General features: G+C 41.8%; 2 protein-coding genes across 4 annotated transcripts; one reads left to right on the top strand and one right to left on the bottom strand.

Annotated features, from left to right (window-relative positions):
* Positions 1 to 1,057: 1,057 nt before the first annotated feature.
* Positions 1,058 to 18,113, bottom strand: VKORC1L1 (vitamin K epoxide reductase complex subunit 1 like 1). 3 transcript variants are annotated; one of them, XM_072882653.1, is made up of 5 exons: positions 17,868 to 18,113; positions 17,114 to 17,153; positions 5,875 to 5,984; positions 5,305 to 5,412; positions 1,058 to 5,169 (listed from the first exon to the last, which is right to left on the bottom strand). In XM_072882653.1, exons 1-5 carry the CDS (start codon positions 18,059 to 18,061, stop codon positions 4,932 to 4,934), a joined length of 690 nt encoding a protein of 229 aa, XP_072738754.1. In that variant the 5' UTR covers positions 18,062 to 18,113; the 3' UTR covers positions 1,058 to 4,931. The 3 variants fall into 3 exon arrangements, with proteins under 3 accessions (XP_072738754.1, XP_072738755.1, XP_072738756.1); XM_072882654.1 differs by lacking the exon at positions 5,305 to 5,412 and having other exon boundaries at positions 17,868 to 18,111; XM_072882655.1 differs by lacking the exons at positions 5,305 to 5,412; positions 17,114 to 17,153 and having other exon boundaries at positions 17,868 to 18,109.
* Positions 18,114 to 21,595: 3,482 nt separating this feature from the next.
* On the top strand, positions 21,596 to 24,156 carry CHCHD2 (coiled-coil-helix-coiled-coil-helix domain containing 2). The gene is made up of 4 exons (XM_072881849.1): positions 21,596 to 21,785; positions 22,300 to 22,546; positions 23,145 to 23,307; positions 23,837 to 24,156. The coding sequence occupies exons 1-4, from the start codon at positions 21,736 to 21,738 to the stop codon at positions 23,845 to 23,847; spliced, it is 471 nt and encodes a 156-aa protein (XP_072737950.1). The 5' UTR covers positions 21,596 to 21,735; the 3' UTR covers positions 23,848 to 24,156.
* Positions 24,157 to 24,182: the final 26 nt, after the last annotated feature.

Below are 24,182 nucleotides of genomic sequence, written 5' to 3'. Positions count from 1 at the left end.
AACATACATGTTTACTGCAGACTTCAAAACAATTTTTCTTGAGTTTTTAAGGGAAAAGAAGAAACATACTATCAACATTCCTTATAGTTATACTGTGTTAGGTTTACAGATTTTCTATATAACTAAAAACGCAGAATATAAAAGTCTATCCATAGTAAAAAGACATTTGCTCAAATGTACCAGGGTATAAGAGTGAGTACCATATTTAAGCCCACTACCAGTGTTTGAAAGTCATTGCAACTTCTCAATCTCTAGACATAGTATTTTTTTTAAACCATTTTCTTCCCCATTTCAACAGACATGACATACCAACAGCTGCCACATCCAAATACAGATAAAGATTTGACATCATCAACGCGTTACAAACTAGGGCTCAGATCCTTATAACACACAGGGCTTGCGGCTGCAGAAGAGAAAGCTCTTACTTTCATTCAGTCCAACGAAACAGATGCAAAGTTTAATATCCACACGTATGGCAAGCACACATTTCAGAGTCTTAGTTCCTGCTTGTTGTTAACAGCTCAGTGCAATTGTAAACCCAAGCCGCCTATCCAACCCCTCCCCAAAAGCTCCCTCCCTCCCCCCAAATCCAGGAAAACATACAGCAGTTTCCAGATACTTTGTGATCTTGTCGGAGTGGAGTTAAAGCAGACCTACAGAACCAAGGAACGCAGGAAGTGATAAAAATAACATTCCTAGTGGCTTTTTTTTGCATGTTGCTTAAAGACCTGTAAACAGTTAAAGCCTTAAGTCCACGCTGCTCAACCTTTACACACCCATGTGCACACAACATTCAGCAAGACACAATGAAGCTGCAGAAATTCTATAAACTGGTATCTCTGGGGGCACAAGTGCTTTAACCCTTCTACTGCTAACACACAATGTCTTTGAAAAAAAAATCACAACTTAGTACGTTTCTAGAAACAGAATTACAGTACTGACTTTAAAAACAGTTTCTAAGGCTCAGACTGAGTCCAAAAAGGCCTCTGATTGGGTTCATTCAAGCTCTTATGTTTGGACTGCATGAATGCAGCATAAGAATGATTGCAGCAAGACGTCCACAGGTAATTTCTACATTTATTTTTTTATACCAAAAAGTTATGTGCAACAAATAGAATTCATACATATTTACATTGTTTTACCTGTTAGCAAAATTGTATCCTAAACCTCCAATAGAGAATCTCTCAACCTATATTGATAAAAGGAACATCTGCTCAATGACTCCATTTAAATGGGTGTTTAATTTGGAGTTTAAAGCACTAGTAATAAATAGTTGATGGAACATACTATACAGAACAAACACCTAATATTTAGGCCATGCTTAATACAGTTTTATGGTAACAGAATACTTCATCTTTTCTGGACCAGTTTTGTCTAGATCACATTTAAACAACGTTGGCAGAACCAAAGCTATTAGATCTCTCTTTGACTTCAGCCCATATAAATTAGGAGCATCAATTGCTGCCTGAAGCACCTCATCAATCTTTTTGAACGATCGAGAGACTCTGTACAGCAGAAGACAAATGCGTACTACAGTATGCAGAAGTCTCCTCATAAGAGAGATTTGTTGTCACTTTAGGTATCAAAGGTGGTAGGGAATGTTTCATTGCCCTTAGCGCTGCAAACACTTTACAGTAAGAAACTTCCAAGAACATTCGTTTCCTAAACGAGACTTGAATGCTTCGTTGGCCTTAAGAGTAGCAAGTACCTTACAGTAAGAGGATTTCAGGAATGTTTAATTCCTAAGCAGGTTTTGGGATGAGGTTCTTTTGCTTTTCCAATCCGCCCCTCCCTGCAGAACTTCTGAAAGCCAAGGAGGGGGAGGAAGAGCCCAAATTCAGAACCGCTGTTTGCATATTACAAATTTTTTTCCCCTCCTTTCTCATGAGTGTTGAAACCACAACCAGAATCTGTGTAATGATACTGCTGCCCTCTCCCTCTGCCAGACCAGGTATTATTTACTAGCTTTTACCCATACTCTTGTATCCTCAAGATTTCTCAGGATTTGCCTTCGGATTTGGAAGGGTCAAATTAAGATCAACCACATATTTGCCACAACATTTGTTTTGGCTGGGGGCAGGCAGGAGGGGCAGTTGCATGAAGCGCTCATCTGATTTCCATCACATTACTAATTGTAACCTGAGCCATTTTACTGGAAGAAATATGCTGTTTCTATCATTGGGAGCAACGAGGAAAGAGTCAAAGACCTGGAAGCAAAAAGGTCCAAATTTCTACTGCTAATACTATTTTGCCCTTTATCCAGGCCAACCGCATTTCTGAAGCACGAGAGAGAAAGTAGAAGAGTTAGGGCCATTTCTAGCAAATCACTTCCAGTAAAAAGTAACTGCAAGAAAAGCACACAAGACACAAGAGTTCACAATTAAGGATCAGATTTGCAAGTTCGTGCACAAAGTGTAGCTGCAAATTCTTCCAGAGACCAAACTCAATTTCCATTTGATCCCTATGTGCACACAAACAAGGACTGCAGACACGACTGCTGAAAATCTGGCCCTAAACAATTTTACTAAACAAACTGAATTAACAGACTAGGCCCACACAGAACAAGCACAAGACACAGTGAAGTTAGTCAACACCTACACTTTCAGCTGATGGGGCTTTTTCCTTTGTTTCGGTGTGCACTACACCCAGAAACTGGACCAAGTAATCGTTGATTATACTTGTCTCCATTGCTGCTTGTTCTGAGATATTAGCACTGCGACTAACCATTTCAGGCAGCACGTGTTCACCTCCTCCTTGGATGAAAAAGATGCATTCCTGTGATCTACACTAAGGCATCAAAATAAATCTATACAACATATTAAACAGTGATATTGCCTCAAGGCTTGTAAGAGAACAAAGTAAAGCCTTGAGGGACCAGTTTAACATCATTTGCTCCCCTCATATCAAAGTTCAAGGCATTTGAGAGACAGAACTAAACATCAAGACAAGCTTTAACTATACTCTGGTCAATACAAAACGCATTTAATGAATTGTCGTCTAAAACTGTTAGACAAGAGGGACAAGTAATTTAGTGTTACATGCAACAGATGTTACTCATACCACAGAACTCTATACATAAAAGCAGTTTCCACCTACATCCTTGATACAAACCAGAAAATTAGTTCAGTAGTAATTTAAATACTATTTTGTGAATTCAATAAAAATTCTATTTTCTCTACAGAACACTGCATGTTTCACAGTCAAGTTTATCCTCAGCAACTTAGTGTTTATAATCCACTTAGTCATACAACATAAGTGTCTCTCTGATATTCATGTTCAAGAAAAAACTCCTAAAATTAGTTAAAGTAATTCTTTAAATAAATGGGTATGCAGTTGGAATTCTTCATATTTAGAAGCTGACAAGGGCAAAAAGCAGCACAGCACCAATTACAGAAAGTAGCTGAACCGATACATTTTGGTGTCACAGAGTAGTCTGAAACACAAAAATTTTAACTTTTCCAAATCACACCATCAACGTTCTATCGCACTGATTTAAGTTAACTGAAACAATATTGCTACCACTTCTCAGTCTAAAAACTAAAACAGATCTCTTAATACTCTTCTATCCCCAGCAAGTCTGCTGGGAATTTTGTTTGTTTGTTCATTTTTAAAGCAAGGACACTTCTGCCTGCCAAGTTGAACACAAAGTATTTGGTTTAAGATTTTAAGACCGAAGGCACTTTTAACATTCAGCCTTAGAATACTGAGTGCAGAAACAACATTTACAATTTTGTTCCTTTGTTTAAATCTGCAGTTTAATTTTTTTTTTTTAATTAGTTATTAGAAAGAGCAATGATAGCACTATATCACATTTCATTTTCGGGAGCACATTCACTTATCCCACTAAACAGGTTGCCCTTCCAAGGGATCTTATGTGTGTCAGGCCTAAAGTTCGTTTCCCAATATAGCACAAACCAAAGATCCTGACGAAGATCAATTAAGTAACTGCTTCTTCAGTGCGCTACTTGGTTATCCCACTCAGTGGTTTCCACTGCAAATTGCAATTCTATACTGCAGCATTCATATAACATCAAACATTAGTAACACTGGCTGTCTGACCGCAGTTTAAAAATGGAACAGCTCTGCATGGAAATTAAGTCCTTTCAAAGAACACTCTTTGATACACCAACTCCCAATCTGCAAATAATATCCCAGTGGCAGCTTTCTATTGACCACATTAAGCTATTTTCATTCTGTACAGAAATTAATGAAGTTGTGGTTTAATGAACATACTTCAGGTTTCAGCTTTAATTCCATTTTCGTTACTGGAGACAAAAAAAACCAAAAAGGAACAAAATCCAACCATCATTCTTGTGAAAGCACTAGCAGTGAGTGCAGCAACATGGTGTTCTCTATAGAGGTCACTTCTTCCATCGTGTCAGGCGACTATTAGCTGAACACTCTGACAGCTCCTAGGCTAACAAAACTGATTGTACAGTGAGTTCTCCAGGGATGAAACCAGTATTTCTAATTTTATTTACAGCATAAGTCCTAGACAAATCTAAGTCCATCAGCTAAAAAAAAAAAAGTAATACACATACTGTAAACATGGCAACATTAAATATGGTAATGCTAGTCTAGAATATTTAATGTCGTGATCACATCTTGTTATACCTGAATTTATATACAGGATATTTTATAGCAAGTGTTACCCACTTCACAAGTGGAGGGGGAAGAGAGAGAGTCTAGGTTTTACTGTGGCTAAAACTCCTTCAAAGTAAAGTTAAAGCTTGTCTTTGATTGTATCAGAGCTTTCTTTCATAACCACATTTAAATTGAAGATTAGCACAAAAAAATTATCTAGGGCCCCTTCAAATTTATAATTAAAAATTCAGTTATGATTCTCAGGGAAAGTGTCTGATATGGAGAATAAAAAATTACTGCAAAATAAACTTAATGGAAGTTGGGTCTTCAGACTGTCAGTCAAAAGTTCAAACAGGCGTTATTCCTGTTTGGGTTGGAGTTGCCGTTTCCAGGCCTCGTTCAAATAAACTAGTCGTTTGTAGTTGATGATAAAGAGAATGAAGTTCAGCAAATATGTGATGACGCAGACAATGCAAAATTCCTTCAGCACGAAGTACAGAATGTATGCCAAGTACAATGACCCTACTACAGACACTATGGAGGATGTCATGAGGATTAGAGCTGCTACTGCACTTGCTGTCATACCTGCAACAAGAGAGAGAAAGTTACTAGGGCTGCTCTCATTCCCCCCTTCGACACAAAGCAAAAAGCCTAAGCACTCTAATTCAAACTGAAGGCTACTCAGCAAGTTTGTATTACATAAAAGTCTGTTTAAAGTACCATGAGTTCAAGATGGCTGACAAATCGCTATTTGGAGGGGAGCTTCTAGGTTCTGTAGGACAGTCCTTTGATAAGAAGTATGTGTAGTATTTACCATCTTCTGTATTCCTGAGTTATGGGAAAGTTACAGGTTGGTCAAGTTATGCCTATCAATATTAATAGCTTTATAGCAGACCATATAGATACGAAGAAATATGTATACATTACATTTCATGCACGTTTTTGCCTGCTATCTCTACTACTCCTGCAAAACTTGTAAATTCCATTTTTATTTCCTCTCTTTTCTATCACGCAATCCAATGCTAAATATATTAAGTGAAAATACCAGTGCAGCAACTGTTTTGACACTTATATTATTAATAGCGTAGCAGGAAAAAATGCAATTGCTCTTGTTATCAGTTGCGTTTTTAAGCCCTTTGGACAGATGTATTGTTAGACTGGTGCTAAAAAAAAAGATAAGTCACATGCATTTAGCTGTTCTCTTGCAGATCGCGCAATGTATAAAGCACTCCTCTTTCATCACCACAGACCTGTGATGTACTTTAGGCTCTAAATTGAATTAATACTTACCAAGTAGCATTTGTAGTATATAAAACACGAGTCCAAAAACACTGTTTGACTGATTTATTGCACTGTCCTTTCCAAAGATGGAACCCAACAGACCGAATCCTCGACCCCATCTGTAAAACAGTGAAACTAATTAACTTGTATTTGGGCACCTATTGCTTTACATCAGTATTTTCAGTTCATCCCTGTTGGGGGAAAAAAAAAAAGTAGATATGTATATTCTGGCATGACCACTGCAGTCCTACATGATGTTCAGGGTTATCTTGAAAAACCAAGCAGCTTGCAACAGGGGTTGCACTAGGTACAATTTTATCCCACACATTGCCGATTAAAAGTTATTTGACACACCAGAAACTACTAAGTTCACACAGCTGCAACTTCACCAAATACCATGTCTGCTTCCTAAGGTTGTAGTTTAAAGCTCTTTTGTCAAATAAACACCTCCTTCCTCCAACAATAGCTTTAGCAGTTCTCTCCACCAAGTAAGTTGGACACATGCTCACTACGCAGCTGAGGGAAAATGGTACAACTTGGTAACTAGTCATTACCAGCTCTGCCAGCACTTACCTCCCTGGCATCAGAGCAAGCAAATCGGAACATGTTTGCACTTCAGCTGCTCCTGATCAGTCTAACACCTTAGGAGGAACCCAGATCTGTCAAGCAGACAAGCTGGGGATAGTGCCATAACAAGATTCACAGACCTCATTTGTTAGAGCCCTCGCACAGTGCAACATTTTGAACTAGCACCTTAACCATAAAGTGACTTTCAACTTCTTAGGGATAAGGTAGAAAGCAGTACAAGCCCTACAAAACTGCTGCTGCAATAAGGGGGATAAAAGATTAAATTTGTAAATGTGTTTGTGCTAGAAACCATTAATTTGATGCCCTAAGGCAGATCACACCATTATTTGTAAAAGCAAAGTAAGGACTGTATTTATTAGTGTCACTTGAAAATATGAAGAGAAGTTAATGCTACTTCAACATGCAACTTAATTCACTTACAAGAGAACGTTAGGATATCTGCCAGCGTGTCTTTGGAGCATCAAGTCAAGCACTACATAAATGTAAGGCTAGGTTCACATTATCAGGTTAACTGTCACGTAACTATGTAAAAAAAGCACAATTCCTCACTGCTGTTGCAGCAGAAAACGCTAGCATGCTACATTTATGCCAGCACAAGTGCAGTTTCCAAATAGCTTGTTGTACTAGAGGCAATGGTTCTACTACAGCAAGGCACAGTATAGGTTTGCTCTCTGCACGCTACAGGAACATTGCTGATATACTTCACCATATATCTGAGACCAGTGAAAGGCTACCACCACATTACAAGCAGTTTCATCACATGAGAAAGGTACCACAATAAGCACAATTTAATACCATCTCCAAAATACTTCATGATCTCACAGCCATTTGTGCAGTATTTTCAAAACTATTCAAATTAATCATTTTAATTCAAACTTAGTAACTGTCTGCAACTAACTATTATACCCAGGTCTTGTGCTCTTCTTCCCAAGAAACCGAGCAGAGAATTAGGTACCAATTCCTAGAAAGCATGTTACTGCATAAACAGTAAAAAACCAAACATACTTTCAACTAGTTAGGTCTCAAATCTTGTAAAATGACTGAAGTGAAACTTATGTGCAAATATAAAGCTTCAAGCCAGCATAGAAGAGACCGACACTTGCTTTACCATGGGAACAATGCCTCGCACGCCAGAGCTGCAAGGGGTTAGAAGACACTAAGTCAACTGCTTGGGAGAGCAGTGCAATACTGCCTGGCTCCCTGCGGTTATCCCAGTGCAAGTTTGGGCCTATGCAAACTGCGGGGGACAAGACTGGTTACATATCCTCCCTGCAGCATCTGAAGGCCAACAGTCCCAATTAGCATATGGTATAGTTTGTCGGCAAAGTAGTATCAAGGATGGATGGCAAAGATCCAGAAAAACAGCTGTAGAGATGCGAGTGCAGCACTTCACAGCTAAGGGAGCCACGCTGCCAAGAGAGAGGGATTTTTAAAAAGACCAAATGCCATGCAACAATACATAAGTAAACATTATAAAGAAATACTGCAAGTTCCAAAGAATCTCAGCTATGATGAGACCTTCCTCCCACAGATTGAACATTATCTGGATTTTAAGTGAGAACTGTTTATTTTTCAGCCTTACTTTGATAAGATGGTCACAGCACATGCAATGATTGTCTCATGTTGTCCAGCTACCAAATGCAGTATCAAAGAGCCAGACAAATATATTAAAGGTATCATCATTTTGCATTTAATAGTCTATTTTTATTTTTCTGTATTACCACATTTATAGATGCTTCAGCTTACTATCCACAGGTGCAATTTATTGTTCTAGTCTGCAAGTGAGAATTCTTTGTAGGGTGACATTAAACTCTATTTGAACACACTCAGGCTTTCCTTACCAAAAGACTAACCAGCATAACTCAAAGCATGCCTAAGTCTGTGGTTCAGCATTAGCCTAGCTCAAAGTAACTGCAGGATGCTGAATTCCTACACCCTCTCCCTGCCCTAGCTGTATGCTCTCACTTCTGATGCTCATGAGATCTTGTCATGTTTGAGAGCAAACTCAGGCTTAGAACATCAGAAACTTTAGAATACAGAATCTTCCCCTACAGTTATTCTACAAGTGAATAAAGAGTTGCTGATGGAAAGATAACAAGTTCAAGCCCTTCCTGACAGTCAGTGTCCCCAAGTGATCTGTTCATAGCTGCAAGAAGGTCAGAGCATGGTGAAAGCTTTTTCCACAGGCAATAGTTCATTAAGTATCTTGTTGGCCTCGTAGCAGCTTTAAGGACATCAAGTATTAAATTTCAGTCCGTGGAATACAGCTCTAATCTCGCATCTTGTTCCACACACTTCAAGACAGCTAAGAAGCCTGTGGTTTAAGACTAAACACTTTTTCCAGCCTTATAAGGTTTGAGGTGTGAGGAAGTTTTCTGCATCAAACTGAAAAGTAAAATATTTAGACATTGTGTATTTCTATTTCCATCTAATTTCTCTACTGAAGAGGCTAAGTCATCTCCTAATTCTATCAAGGAGGTCCCAAAACCCACTAAAATGCACAATGAACCAAGCACTTTTGCAAGCAATTGGAGGAAGACGACAACTGAGTATTATCTTCCTTCTCACTCCAAAATCACACCTGAGTTATGATAACTTTGAAAGTCTAAAAACATATGGCAAACAAATAGCAAGAAGACTGCACTCCTAACAATAAACTCCAAGAAAAAAAAAAATCAGTAAAAAGGACTATAAACTGCTCAGAAGTTCTTACAGAACTTGCCTTTCTTATAAAGAATATAATTTACAAGAACTATTGTTAACTCTGATCCATTTTGTGGATACAGAATGCTAAGTAAAATGAACTGCACTAATTAAAGAGTTGCTTGCACAGCAAAATAAAACATAGTCCAACATCACCAACTTTTTCCTGGTACTGTCTTGTGGCTCCCCATCCCTGAAGGAGTCAAGTGTTCCGTTGTGAAAATCATGCTGAAGTCACCCTGCTGATTCAGAGCACTATGTCAAACACATGTGGAAAGTCTACTTTTGCCACACCCAAATTTCACTCCTATTAAAAAAAAAAACCAAAGAAAAGCAATCTGAACTAACTTCAAGGAAGTTTTAAAATAAATCTTTAAGACATCTTCTTGTATGTTTCAAGTAACTCAAATCCCCTCTCTGTTCAAGATGACAGCCTGCTTCACTTCTCATTTGCAGGTACAACTTTGAATGTTCTTTAAAAATGTTTTCAGAATAGTGATTCAAGAAATCCAAGACAAAGTGTTTAGAACTGTTCATGTAGTTTCCCAACATCTAAAATGGAATACTACAGTGACTTTTAGTCCAATGTGCATTTCCTTTTATCAAAAGGAGGTCTTGAAAATTATTATCCACCCTCTAAACAGCATCCCTTTTGGTTTGGGATATGTAACAAAGCTCAGAAGTGTTGTATTTTTGCATTTTTAGAAGTTTAAAGCAGTATTTGCATGCACCTGACACTTCTTAACAGGAAGATAAGAACAACTGAGGTCATTTTGATCCACAAGTGACATATCTCCAACAAAATCTTATACTGTTAAATCATTACTTGTTTTGCACAATTATGAACATCCTCTACATTCCGAAACAGCATATTATGGGAGTACACTTTAACTCTAAACATTTTACTGTAATTTAGTAGAGACAATACCACCAGCAGAAATGCAACCAAGAGAACCTCATGCAGTACACTAGCATCTCAGTCATTTTAAAGGACAAGTAAACAAGCTCCATGTTTAACAAGTTAAAAGCTGTAAGTTATCAGTAATAGCTCAAAAAGCAACAGAATTCCAAGCCTGCCAAACACAACAAGTCAAACAAACAAACAAAAAGTATATATTTAGCCAGGAGTCAGATTATTATCTCATCCACTGTCTGTAAGAAATGCTATACTGTTTTTTCTAGCCAAGCACTCCAATTCTGACAGTCATCTGCAGGAGATGCTTTTAAGGACTTTTACACAGAGATCATTCTCCAAGATGCTCTCCTTGACCTCAATCATCAAGTTAAGAATCAGCTTAAGAAACTTCTGAACTGGGGTTTCACCTGCATCAACATGCTCAGTAGCCTACCTCAAAGCCTTCCTGAATGTACCTAGATGCTTTCTGAACACATACTTTTGACCTCCACAACATCCCCCAGTAATTAATTCCAGAATCATATCACCTCATTTTCACTTGGCAATCCTTAGTTCTCAAGTCAAGAAAAGAACTAACTACTGTATATTCATTTTAACATGAAAATAACCATACTAGATCAGGTCAAGTCCAGCTAGCTTCAGTACCATGTCCCTGACATCAGCGAGTAGCAGATGCCTCGAACAAAGCACACATATCATACTTCCCAGTTCACATTCTCGTCTCCTAAATGTCTAGTTGAAAATCCTATCAAATCCATCAGGAGACCAGATTATTAAATGGCATGTATGATTCAAAATCTGAGAACACTCTGCATTTATGCAGCAGCAGGATTTCCAACACATTTCTCTCCCTCAATTTTTAGGTTTGCTGCAATGAAAAGGGCAGACAACAGTAATAAAATAAGATTGTATTTTCAGAGAAGTGTAAGTAAAGAGCTCAAGTTCTGTTTTCTGAGCAGTAGCTTACTTAAAGCCCCTCATTTCAGGATTATTTTTCATCCCATAAGCATTATTTTGTTATCAATAGCAAGCACCATTTACCACTCTGTAACCCTGAGGAAACAATACATATTTTCTAAAAAAAGCCTACACTTGACAAGTGATACGCATATTTCCTTAAGTGTCATCTGACTTCTGAGATAAGTTATGCTACAGAATGAAAGTTCTCAGGAGTAAAGCTGGCCTATGTTCACACATCGCCTTCAGTGAAAAGCTCATATAAAGGTCAAAGGATCTGGAGCATGTTAATACTTACCAATGTTAAAAAACTTTGGTTGCAGCTTCTTTACAGCTTCACTAGAGGGTTTTGGATTAAACCTAGTTCATGGTTACCAGGTCGCTTAGGCCTGTCTAACAGTTTTAATAAATTAAGGAAAAGCCTTTAATTAGAAGCCACAAGAAAGAAAGGAGAATAAAAACTCCCATTTGTAGGCTTGCCAAGAGTGCTCAAAATTTTTGTTTCACTTAATTTCATGTTTAAATCTATTAGCAGTATTTACCATAAACAAATGAGATTTTGTTCTATATATCCTCCAGCTCTACCTCAGAAACAGTCTGCAAAAGTCTCACTGTCTAGATCAGCAAAATCTCAAGCAGACAATGGTTAATTATTTTATAGCAGTCTGTACAGAAGCACTGGTTATTCAAGCTACAAGCCAACAGCATTGTATTCCTTCTACATAATCTCTTCTATTAAACTATTATAAATGAAGTCCAAATTTGAACTACAGGCACTTTGTGAAGTTTACTTTGCATCAGGCAAAACAGTTCAGCCCTACTGCAAACCCCAGTCAAGCTAGAAATTATATATTTTATGAAAGGCAAAAATACATATGTTCGAGATCAGATCACTGTAAGGTTGAAAAAAAACTTCATGTAGCTGTGGTACTGCTGTATTTTATAAAAGATGTGCCTCAGCCACTATGTATTATATCCGTCTGAAGTACTAAGTCATCAATTTTCCATTAAAAAGATGAGACAAAAATCACTGGAACTCTCAGCTTCTGCTACTTTGGGAACAACTTGTTTTAGAACTAACAAAGCTGGTTTTCTACAGATGTTTCTGAAACGCCTTCCTTCCCCAGCACACAGAATAACCAGATCCCTCCCAGCTCACACCCTCCAGCCTCTGCACCCTGCCTCCCCAATCAAGTCCATTATCTCTCAGCTCTGTCTGAGTCCTGTTTGCACATGTGCTGCCTGTCTGGCTGGCTGACAGAATGGGACAGATAACCTTCACTCATATGGCAGGTTTTTTTCCCTTCGGCAGAGGTATTACTTTGAGTTCCTCTCCCCTCCCCTTTGTCACTGAATCTGTTTCTATAAAACTTTAACTTGTATCCTTTGTTAAATTTTGCCATAAAAAAATGAAAAATTATAAAATAAGTCATTAATACACAACACACAAAGGCAAAAATCTTCTCAGAAACCAGGCTAAAAGAGCAGGATAAGAGAACCTTTCTTGGCCTGAAGTTGTTTGCGCTTTTTTGGCTCGGTATCCGTAGCTGTAAAACTTGTATCGCACTCATCCAGCTACAGCTGCAGCACTCCAAATCCTGCTGAAGCAAAGTGCTTGACACTAGATGGATTCTGTCTACACTGATTTCCCCCTGCCCAATCAACAAACTAGAGATCTTCAAACCTTCCTCAGACAGCAAAAAACAATGAATCCCTGCTACAGAATAACTGAAAAAGCACCATTACACCTGCTATCTAACAATTTGCAGACCTCGGGAATAAACAACAACCAATTTTAAATCACAGGATAGATTTTTATCTCTGTCTCAGGAAACCACATTTTTATGTAAACTATTTTGGTAGCCTAAGAACCACAAATACAATTCCTATTGAACGACCACCAGCTGCTCCAGATACTGCCCTTCAGCAGTTTAATCAAACTTCTATCTTTTTCTATACAGAATTGAAGATGCCTAACAAAAACAATAACTTGGCTCAGGTTAGAGAAATTACTGACTAGCAAAGACTTACAAAACTAGTAAAATTTCAAAAAAGCACATGAGCATCATTTGCTGGTTCACAAGAAGGGACGAAACAAGCTTCCCTTTTTATACTACCTGCATAAAGCTCCCTTTACCCTTTCTCACCATACATCAGTCACTAACAATTGCAGCTGTCAACCCCAAACATATCTGAACACTTGCTTGCAGGTACAGCAATAAAAAAAATGCTGGGACATGAGGAACTTACCATTAATATGAAAGATAACTGCTATATAATGTTCTTAACCTGGAATCAAGCAAACTTGAAAGACATCAAGTTTACAGGAACTGCCCCACAACAGAACTTAACGGGAACCTGCAATATAAACATCAGGTTAGGGAAGAGGTCAGAGAAGTTTTCTTCCATGTCCCATTTCCTTAGATAATGGGGTTGTTCTTGTCAACTTGATCTCCTTTACGGTCTGCACTCTATAAAGATGCACCAGAACAATAGTTCTGGCAAGGTGTGCTTCACTGAAAAACCAGTACTGGTCAAAGTTTTAACTGCAATATCTTATAGCATAACTGCACGCCCACTCTGCAGAGGAGTAAGCTCTACACCAGCATAATTATACTCACACAACATAGTGTTGAAGTACTATGTCACGAGACTAAGCAATTCAAACATAACATTCACACAGGTCTAAATTCACAGTAGAAATGATTTATGAAGGTGAGCAGAACAATACAATAATACTACAGTTGTCACAGGCCATGCTTGGCAAATCCAGTAAAACAACTGCATGTCTGTACAGATCTGTCCACAACACACACAAAATTTTACAGATGTACATTTTCAAGAACTACCAGATGATTATTTTGGTGCATCCACTAGAATACATAAGGCAGACATGCATATTAAACCTCTTCAGAACAGGCATTTCAGACTGGCTCAAATACAAGATGACAATCCAAGACCTTGCACATTAGGCATAAAGTTCAGAACAGGGAACCCCTAAAATACATAATCTATCAAATTATATCCAGATGAACACAGATTCTTAAAATCCTATTTTGACTCTAGAACTTCTTCAGTGACTCAGCTAAAGATGTTAACCTAGATCAATATTGACTATTTCCAAACCTCTTCACTTGCGCAGCTGGCCAAAAGCTACAAATATTGCTAAAGATATACGACATGTGCTCTTTGGTCATTCATGCCCATTCATGCCAGCTATCTTAAGCCTGTAATAAAGTTGTTACAGCATTAACACATGGCAGGCTACAAAACTTCCTTCAAAAAGAGCCATCCACTAATCTGTCTGCAGAAACCTTAAATTAATCAAGACAGAAAGCAGAAACATATTAGAAGACCCAAAAGGCTCCCAGGGCAAGAAAAAGAACAAAGCAAAAAGCTCTGGGTCTCTGCATTACTACTTAAATGTCACATTTTATTTCAAGCCATACCACTATCTATATCACTTGAAACTTGTCTATTGGTTTAATTCCCTTTGTGAAACTATCATAACAAAAAATATTTTTCAGGAACTGCTATTAGCCAGTTTCATTATAAATAAAGCCATTCTTGTCACTTGATTATTCTCAATATAAGACAGCAATTCAGTTAAAACATCTACAGCAATTGCCAAATGAAAACGTTAGGTATTTCACTAATACCTTCCCTTATTACACAATCCTTAGCCATTCTTCTTCTTAAACTATTTCATGAACTTTCCCCATGATAAAAGCTTGAAATATGCTGACCATTAATATTTTGGATAAGGGATACTAGGAAGGTATCTTTCCAACATAATCTCCTGGATGAGTCAGTCTCCAATATAAGATTTTTCATGCTCCTCCCTCTGCATGCTGGTAATCTTTGCAACATTTCTGTTCTCACTGTTGTGCCCATACCAGATCTGGCTTAAAAGCAAGACTTGGAAACACTAGCAGCTTGTTAGTGAAAAAATCCTCCCCAAAGACCAGAACTTAGTTCCAAAGAAACTCAGCTCAGGGAAGAATACGCTAATTTATTCTAATTATTCTATAGAGTTAAAATTAATCCCAACACCATGATGTGCTTTTCAGAGTTCAGTCCACTGCTAGAGTCAACACTTGAAATCTGAAGATCATACCCTCCAAGTTCCATTAGTAAATCTAGCTTAAATAAAAAGTCACACATCTGAATGAACACTCTAGAAGTCAGTAAAAGCCACAAAGTACAAGTTTGTCACCCATTTAGCTCTGTAGAGTTAACTCTGCTAATCATCTAATACAATCTGTGATTGCCAGTGTAATAGCTTAATAAGAAAATAAACAGTTGAAATTTAAATCTGCATTACATGTGAAAGCGCTGGAACACCGTATTTGAAACTCTGCTATCTCAGTGAAATCTAAATAGTAGTTAAAAGTTCCTTTTAGAAATCAAGTTTCAGAGAAACTTTGGTGACACATGGTAGTAACAAGGAATATTCAACTGGAGAGAGGGAGAGAGAAAGACTGATGGATAGGGAGCTGTGGCAACATAGAAAATAAGATTAATTTCTTTCAATGTTATTCTTACATCAAAGTTTAATAGCTTGCCTTCTTGTCTCAGTTTTAAAGCAGTACTCCTTTTTTGTCTGTGTCCTGTACAGCATTGAAAGCACATTCTTCTCCAAATATGGTTTGACTGAACAGAACTCGCATACTCCTTTTCCACAAACTCCTTTTACCACCTGCTCTAATTATCATAAGCTATCCTGACATTTGCAATACTTCAGTCTTTAAGCATGATTCTCCTAGCAACTGCTAGTGAGATTTTAGTTGATTTTGTCCCTAACTGTTCATATTATTATATAGAATTCCTGCAGTAAAGTATTTACAGGTCTTACCATGGCATACTCAACATTTCAGCTGCAGCATTACTAACAAACACTATAATTACCAAGCATCATTCCATAATTAGAAATATCTAAAGATATCACTGGAATTATTTTACTTCTTCAAAGCATTTAATAAACATGCGTTAAAACTATTACTTCAAATTCCCTGTCTCAATAGCAGCATTTGCAGTAACAAAAAAAAGCTAATGAAGGACCAATTCTGTACAAGAACAGACTACTACAGAGGCTACTTAGGTGCTTAGATTCCTGTTATCCTCTTTTTACCTCTATAGCTGTGGTGAATACTAGATAACTGACGATACTCACGTGGTTTAATCTCGGTAGCCTATGCATAATTTTAATTTATAAGTTTAAGTTATCTGTCAAGCTTATTGAAGTCTTCTTCCCATTTACATTGAAACTTCTCATTTCAGGACACTTCTCAAATAGAGACATGAACAAGCACCTTCACAAACTAAAGATTATCTGATGACAGAGAGAAAAGCAGAATTAAAGCCCTCATTCAATCACAAGAGCCTCCTTTCAGACATCTGTAGATACACATCTCTCTGTAATATAACACAATCCCACTCCTGTCACCACAGAAATGGTTTTAAGAATAAGAGTTCCCTGTATGTTTTGCCTAAACAATTTAACCAGCTTCCACCTTGACAGAGTACAGGCATGTTCTCCCCCATTGGCTTGCTATGATAATACAGCAAGTACATTTATAAAAACTGTGACAGCTTTTATGCAGGTTACACTGAGAGGAAAAAAAAAAAAACAAACTTAAAAAATCTCAAGTACTTATTCAGCTGAAGGCACTAACATGATAACAACAAAATTCTCATTCAAAAAAAAGGAAGCATTTAATATATGTATTCACTGAAGAACCAAACCCCTCCCTGTCCCAGCTCCTTACCGGTGGATACCTTTGCATATGTCTTTATATGCCTATATATATACACACACACAGAGCCGTTTTGAGATTGCTGACAAATCACCTTATTTCTTTAGTTGAAATACTTGAGCATATGCTTTTAGGAGAGTTTCTTAGCTAAATTACACCTGAAATTATTTCCTGTAGCACATTTATACTGGTAGCACTTGTAACTATACAGCAGGTTAAGTCTTTTCATTATTGTAATTCAATGAACTAGTTACTTGACAACAAGTCAAGCTAGCAGCATATTAAAATTTACACATCGACTCTTCTAACAGAAATAAGAACCACTGACCTTTAGAAAACAACTGCTAAAGTAATGACTGACAGGAAACCTGTAAAATAAATCAAGATTTGGACTGGGCTTTTGCTGCTGAGGCATACAAATCTCTCTCAAATGAAGCACTCCCTCTGTATCATAAAGATAATCTTCTGCGCTGCCAAGTAACATTATAATGAAAAAGCAATTCAGATATTCCAATTAAAACCACCCAAAGCCAATCACATACAATTGTACACGTTTATGTTGGCCTCAACCACTCGTCACACCTACAGCATTTTTTCCTAAGGTGCATTTGCCACTAAAACGCCTGTCACTCTAGCTAATTGCCATTGATTACACCACAGAATTTGCGAATGCCTCACCCTCCAGCCCGTAGCGATCCCAAAAAAAAGCCGTTCCCACACCAGCCCTCCAGGGAAGGGGCTGCCTAAACCGGGAGCCCCGACACCCCCCTCCTCGGCCTGCCCGCCCTGTGGCCCCCAGCACAGGCCCAGCTGCCCAGCCCCCTCTGCGCCTCAGGCAAGCCCTCCTCGGGACGAACCCCGGCCCGCCGCCGCCGGCTCCTGCCGCCCGTAGGCTCGGCCAAGCCCGCCCGCCACCGCCGCCCCCCTCAGAAAGCCGCGCTGGACCCCCAGCAGTCCCCGCCTTAGCCCCCGAGGCACCGGAGGCAGCGCTCCGGAGCCCGGCCCCGCCGCTCCCCGTGCCCCCAGCCCCTTCTCCCCGCGGCGGCCTGAGGCGGCGGTGGCGGGTCCCATCCCCGCCTCACCTGGAGGTGATGGCGGCGGAGCAGCGGACCCGCTCGCTGAGGTCGCACAGGGCCTGGTAATGGAGGTCGCGGCCCTTCTCCCGCTCCAGATGGCAGGCGTAGAGGGAGAGCAGGATGCCGGCCGCGCAGACCGCCGAGCGGGCCACCCGCTCCCAGCGCGGCACCGACACTCGCAGCAGGACGGGCGCCGCCATCTTACCCCCTCCCTCCGCCTCAGCCCGCGACGCGCGCCCGGCGCCGACGAGCCGCGCACGCGCGCCCACACCCCATTGGCTCGCTGGGCGGGCGCGCCCGTCCCGCCCCGCCCCGCCGACCGCGCCGGACGTGGCGCTCCGCGACGACGTCACGTCAGGCCGGGGCGGGGGAGAGGGGGCGTGGCGCGGCGGACGGTTATGGCGCCGCCTGGCGGCCGTCAGGAGGCACTGCAGGGCGCCCCGCCGCGGGCTTCCCGCGCCCCTCCCCGTCAGCAGGAAAATCAGACATTTTCCCCCTTTTTCCTCAGCTCTGGGCCGCGGGGGGATCCTCGGGGGCTGACGTGACCCTCCGGGCTGATGTGCCCCTCCGCTATAGCTAAGGCAACGCTGGTCTCTTCGACAGGTACTGCACTGAGTGTTTTTTCCATGATTTTGGAGAGAATGAGCCAAACCGCCACAGCCTGCAGCCACACAAAGCCCGTCTGGTGCCTCCGGTGCGGAGGGACCTTGCTGAGGGCCTGTTACATTCTCGAAGTTTACCCTGAGACATTCTGGAGTGCATAATTCGGACAAGCGATATAAAAAGCGCATTAAAAGTTTGTTTTTTCTAGCGCACACCACAGCCCGGTGCTCCGCCTGGCTCCGGAGCAGCTGTCGATGGATTCCCCCAAGCCTCGCTTGGCCTTCTCTTCGGAAGAATACACTTCGCACTTGAGCAACGGGATTTTGTCATCCATTTCACAGATCTAGGATCATATTCGTATCACACCTCTAAATATAGCCGGCAGACCTGTGAGTCAATAGCGCCAGTCAGAATTAGACGGATACAACCACAGGCAATCAGGGCTGGATCCTTCTTTTGTGTGTGTCTGGTTTCTGTTAAAGTAGCATCAATACCTGTCTGGCTGTAGTTTAAGAAACCAGCTAGTATCTCTGGTCTGCCAACACACAAGTCATCTAGTAGCTGAAGATAAAACAATCTTCACTTACTGTAAACACCCACCATAACCACCATTATTGCTTTATTTTGAGGATGGCCACCGGCTACTTGTTCTCCTTCCCTTCCCTGTTTCCTTGTACGCACATTATGGCCGGGAGGAATAGCAGAGGGAAGAGCGGGTCAGTACAAAACGAAGCTCTGCGCGTTTTCCCAAGGAAGGCAGGATGACAAAACACAATGGCAGCATTCATGCCGCCAGTTATGCCATCCGTGCCTTCATTGTTCTGCAAAACAAAACGAATTCAGAGAGAGACGTGTTGCAAAATGACTTCAGCAATAAGAAGGAATCCCTCTGCCAGCAATAAAGCAAAATTGAAAACTATTAATTAAAAAGAGTTGAGAAAACCATTAATTAAGAAAGGAGTTGTTCGAACTCTAGAGTATAAACTGAATTAAAAATCTCCTGCTGTTAACGCTGTGCCTTCTGCTATCAGTGGGAATAAGGGGAGAGGGACAATGGGAAAGGAGTGGAGATGACCAAGATGGAAAGGGCAACCAAAAAATAACAGATGTACTAAAGCTGCAGGAAAAGAAATCACCCTATCTCATATGTTTATAGCTTGGCCCTTAAATAAGATGAGGTCTAGTCAAAGCTTTTCCTTTTTGTCAACCATATGGACACCATGGGACGCTGGGCCCTGGAAGCGTCGCCCAGGCTGGCAGCAGCGGGTGGAGGAGCAGGGCTGAGCTCTGCCCTGCCCTGCCAGGCTCTCAGCGGTCCTGCCTTACTCCGGGAGCTATCCACCAGGACAGCCGCAGGAGGAAAAGTGCCAAATCTGAAGTGAATTACTTACTGTCTGTCTGGAGTGCAAAACTCATAATGCTTCGCAGGCACTTCGCAAAACCCCAAACCCAGAGCTGCTGAGGAAGCAGCCAAAATGGAGGGAGGCCAAGAGTAAAAGAACCAAGAGAGAAGATGCGTACAGAGACGAGCTCCTGCAGTAACGCCAGCCGTCTGAACTTACATGGATGCCGCTGTTCTGAATTGTGATATATTGTTTATATTTATCTCCTAATAATTTTTACGTTAACGGCAACTGCTTTTCTGACCAAAGCTTTGCTTTTGGATTATCATTGCTGTATAAACTCACAGCACTCACGCTTCCTTCATCAGACAATAGTTCCATCCCCTTACATACAAGATGTTGGAATGACTGGTCTTACGTAGCTACCTCCCTTAAAACTGAAGAAATTGTGAACAAGCAATTTTTTGTCACGATAACAGCTTTACAATGAAGTGATAATGTTGCAGGGCGGCAATCGCATTTTGTGGATGAACGTGTGTGTACGTACTCTAAGGACAAGAAGCGGGGTGCTTGCTCATAATGGGAAACGGAGTTGTTCAAAATTTCACTTTCTGTTGAGCCTAATTTGAGAGTTTATTAACTCATTACGTCTAATCCTGGGTATGTTAGTCATCTGGACCCTTTTCATTATTTTCAATGGGTTTTAGATCAAGGAAAAAAACAACTTGTGTGCTATATTAACTGAATAAGTAGGTAACAGATTTCCACAGAACAGTTTTACCTCTGGTATATCTGGACTTAGGCAGTAAACTCTAGGGACTATATCTGAATTATATTCCAAGTTACATGACATAACTTGTGCCTTTCTCCTTACCCTTATTAAATGATTCATTATTTTCTAAAGCTCTGCTAAGGTTCATAACTCATAGCAGATTCCAAAAACCATTTGTGTTTTGTCTAAAGAACTCCCTCCATTTAACAAACCAAGCGCAGTGCCGTTCACTCTATTGTAACAGCTCTGGGTCTAGTATCATGACTACACAGTAGAAGTCCTGACTTCTGTTTATTCTCTTCCATTTGCTATTTTTATTGTGTTCCCCTCCCTAGACTACGCAATACCAGTCTTTTCAAGCCGTCTTTCACCATCTGTCTCCAAACTTCCCAGACTTTTATATTTTTTTTTTAAAAAGCAGCCATCTTCCAAACCTTGATTCAGGTGTGCAGACCCCCAGGGACAGCTCAGACTGGGTTAGGCCTTGCTGGAGTGGCTGGTGACCGTGACCCTGTCATGATATATCCCGTGTTAGAGCTGCTGTGTATAAAATTAATAAACTAACTAATAATTTAATGAATCAATAAATTTTAAAGACATCCCTCAAAATATGGACAGTGTTTCAAAACACAAACCCGAAGAGCACATGCCAGCCCGTGCAGATGCCAGCCTTGCGCGTGGGGCTGCGGGGGCAGGAGGTGTCCTCGCTCCTTGTTGGGGTGGATAGCGGTCAACCCCAGCCTTTTGGGTGAAACTCTGCAATTCTGTGAGAGGCTGAAGGGCTTTCGGAGGCTCCTTCACGGTGTCTCGCGTGCCACCTCTGGGCTTCTCCAGAGAGAGCGATCCTCGCAGGGTAGGCCCACGTTTAAACACGATTCATTTGTTTTATCTTTACAGAGGCACCCGCCGCCATCGCTCCCTCGAGCCGCCCTTTCCCGCTCCGGGGCAGCGCCTGAGGCGGGCGGAGGAGGAGGCGGGGCCGGCGCAAGCCCCGCCCCCCTGCGCGGTGTTCCGGCAGTGACGCAGGCGCGCGTGGCGGGTGTCGGGTGACCTTCAGAGGCGGCGGCTGGTGGTCGGCGTGAGGCCGGGCTCTGCTCTGCTCTTCTCCTCTTCTCCTCTCCTCCTCTCCTCTCCTCAGCAAACCTCTCCCGCCGCCATGCCGAGGGGCGGTCGGAGCCGCACGTCCCGCGTGGCGCCCCCCGCCAGGTGAGGGCCGCTGGGCTCCCTTCCCTCCTCTCCTTCCCCGCCCCCGTGTAGGCCGCAGGCGGCAAAGGCCTTTCCGCCATTCCGGGGTTGGGTGACGCACCGGCGTGAGGGGGGGTTGGACCGGCTGCTTTGAGCTCGGTTGTAGCGGGGTCGGTGCTTTGCGGGGATGGAAGTGGATCTCCTCAGCGCTTACTGGGCGGCAGGGCCCGGCCATCCAGTGCCTGAGCGTTAAGGCCCTATTTAATCGGCCCTTGTAGGTTATACTCATTTCTCGCAAAATAGCGCAGTCCTTTGGGGTGGGGGGGTGCGGCTAGTCTTTAAAACACAGCCAAAAACAAGGCCGTAAACTTTACCCTGTTGTGCATAAATCACTCACCAGAACATTGAGTTCTTGCCATCAACCCGCAGGGTGTAACAAGGAGGAACTGCAAATGCTTATGCCCTGCAACCAGGTGGCCTCTGCCCGGTTTGAGTTTGGAGTGATGATGTGAGGTTTCTCTTTCTGTCCTTGTAGTCGGGCACCACAAATGAGAGCTGCATCACCGGCACCTGCTGCGCGGGCACCCGTCCCAGCAGCGGCCCCAGCTTCTGCTGTGGCTGCTCCTGCACCACAGCAGCCTGGTCTGATGGCACAGATGGCTACAACTGCTGCTGGAGTTGCCGTAGGCTCTGCTGTAGGTCATACCATAGGTCATGCGCTTACAGGAGGATTTGGTGGAGGAAGCAGCTCTGAAGCTGCGAGGCCTGATATTACTTATCAGGTAAGAGAAAGCGCAACTGGACACCAACCAATGAGGCGCAGTTAGCTTGGGACATCAGTTATGTATAGGCTGATGTAATTGCTGTAGGCATAAAGACCACACAAATCATGGCTGGGAAAGCGGGGGTAACTTCAGCAACTTGGTCTCCAAGGTAACTACCCCAATCACCATGAGTATCTTAAAAGTAGTTCAGAGGGATGCATGAGTGATATGTGCTTGTGGTGGGGTATTAGTGTTGTTTTCTACTGTCGTTCCCCTCTGATTCAGACAGGACTTCCGTGTTCCAGGTCTGATGACAGTAAGATCTATTGCAAGACTTTTTTGTGCTGTTCAAACATTAAGATAATGCTGTTACCCTGCCCAGATGCTATCCAGAGTTACCTAAGTGTTTGTAGCTTACAAAACTGTTCAGAATGTGTCATGCCACTGCTGGAAACTATTTTGTACTTCAGCCCATTATCTGTTTTCCATTTAAAAAGTAACACAACATTTTGACTAAAACGCATGGAAGAAATACACAGCAAGCGGTACTGGGGTGGTGTGGCTTCATAGGCTGGAGCTCTTGAAGGGGCGCTTATGGAGGTGTCTGCTATTTCAGGAGCCCCAGGCAGCTCAGCCTGCCTACCAGCAGCAGCAGCAGTCGCAGTTTGCTCCTTGCCAGTATGAAATGAAACAATTCCTGGAGTGTGCGCAGAACCAGACCGACCTCAAGCTGTGCGAGGGCTTCAGTGAAGTACTGAAGCAGTGCAGGTTCGCTAATGGTAAGTAGACAGTGCTACCAGGCAACTACTAAATGAGCTAATCAGTAAAATTATTGTGAGAATAATGTCCTGGTTTTTTCAGTCCATCTGGTAAAGAATGGGGATTGATACAGAGCACATACACTGAAGTCAGTTAAAGCAAGCTGCTGTTCTGGCCCTGCACATGTAGCTGGAGGTGATGGGGTGGAGAGAGGATGAATTCCTGAAGGTTTTGTGTTGGTGCATGGACTGAAGCTGACAGTTTGGGAGAGTGGTGGCAGCAGGCTTGGAGAAGCAGCGTAGCACTGCTGGCCTGTAGCAAGTGCCTGTTTGGCACAACTGACAAACCGTCCTGACCTGGGAGAAAGGTGACTGCCGAGTGCCCGTGTCCGGGTGGCCTGCTGAGGTCTGCAGTTCAACACGTTCCAGCAAATAGATGAGGGGAGAGGGAACACCCTAACATACATCTGCCTTACAGCAAGGAAGACCACCTGCCGTTCAGGGATTCAAAACTTACTGCAATTAACTCTGAACACTTCTTACCTTACAGGTTTAGCCTAAGCGTTCAGAACAAGGCTGCTGAAGACCATCTTAGAAGAACTGACCTATGAATGAAAAAAATCTTCAGTAATAAAGTCTAAAGCTGTCTGATACCTTGTTAGTTCGTATATTCACACTAGTGTCCTCCTTGTGGCTTGATTCCTGCCATAGCCGCTACAGATGTGATACAACTTACAGCAGCAAATTAATTTAGCACAAAATGGAAGAATGAAGAGTAAAGCAGAATGAGCTAATTTGGGTTAACTGGTTTGCTGATTGTTGTGTTGAATGTAAGTGATACGGTGTACAAATAAACTTCTCTCTCTAGAAGTACCTTGCTTTAGTGGACTTTGGAC

The sequence above is a fragment of the Ciconia boyciana genome, chromosome 17 (genome assembly GCF_034638445.1).
Source record: "Ciconia boyciana chromosome 17, ASM3463844v1, whole genome shotgun sequence".
NCBI classification, from domain to species: domain Eukaryota; kingdom Metazoa; phylum Chordata; class Aves; order Ciconiiformes; family Ciconiidae; genus Ciconia; species Ciconia boyciana.
The sequence above is the reverse complement of the archived record's forward strand: the minus strand, read 5'-3'. Positions and strand labels throughout refer to the sequence as shown.

Excerpts from the sequence above, each read along its gene's own strand:
- VKORC1L1 (XM_072882653.1), bottom strand. The coding sequence starts at position 18,061 with ATGGCGGCGCCCGTCCTGCTGCGAGTGTCGGTGCCGCGCTGGGAGCGG. Across the intron at positions 5,985-17,113 it reads TTAGCAGTTGTTTTCTAAAG|ATGGGGTCGAGGATTCGGTC; the intron begins GTCAGTGGTTCT and ends ACTGTTTTACAG. Across the intron at positions 5,413-5,874 it reads TATACTACAAATGCTACTTG|GAATACAGAAGATGGTAAAT; the intron begins GTAAGTATTAAT and ends CCCATAACTCAG.
- CHCHD2 (XM_072881849.1), top strand. The coding sequence starts at position 21,736 with ATGCCGAGGGGCGGTCGGAGCCGCACGTCCCGCGTGGCGCCCCCCGCC. Across the intron at positions 21,786-22,299 it reads CGCGTGGCGCCCCCCGCCAG|TCGGGCACCACAAATGAGAG; the intron begins GTGAGGGCCGCT and ends CTGTCCTTGTAG. Across the intron at positions 22,547-23,144 it reads GGCCTGATATTACTTATCAG|GAGCCCCAGGCAGCTCAGCC; the intron begins GTAAGAGAAAGC and ends CTGCTATTTCAG.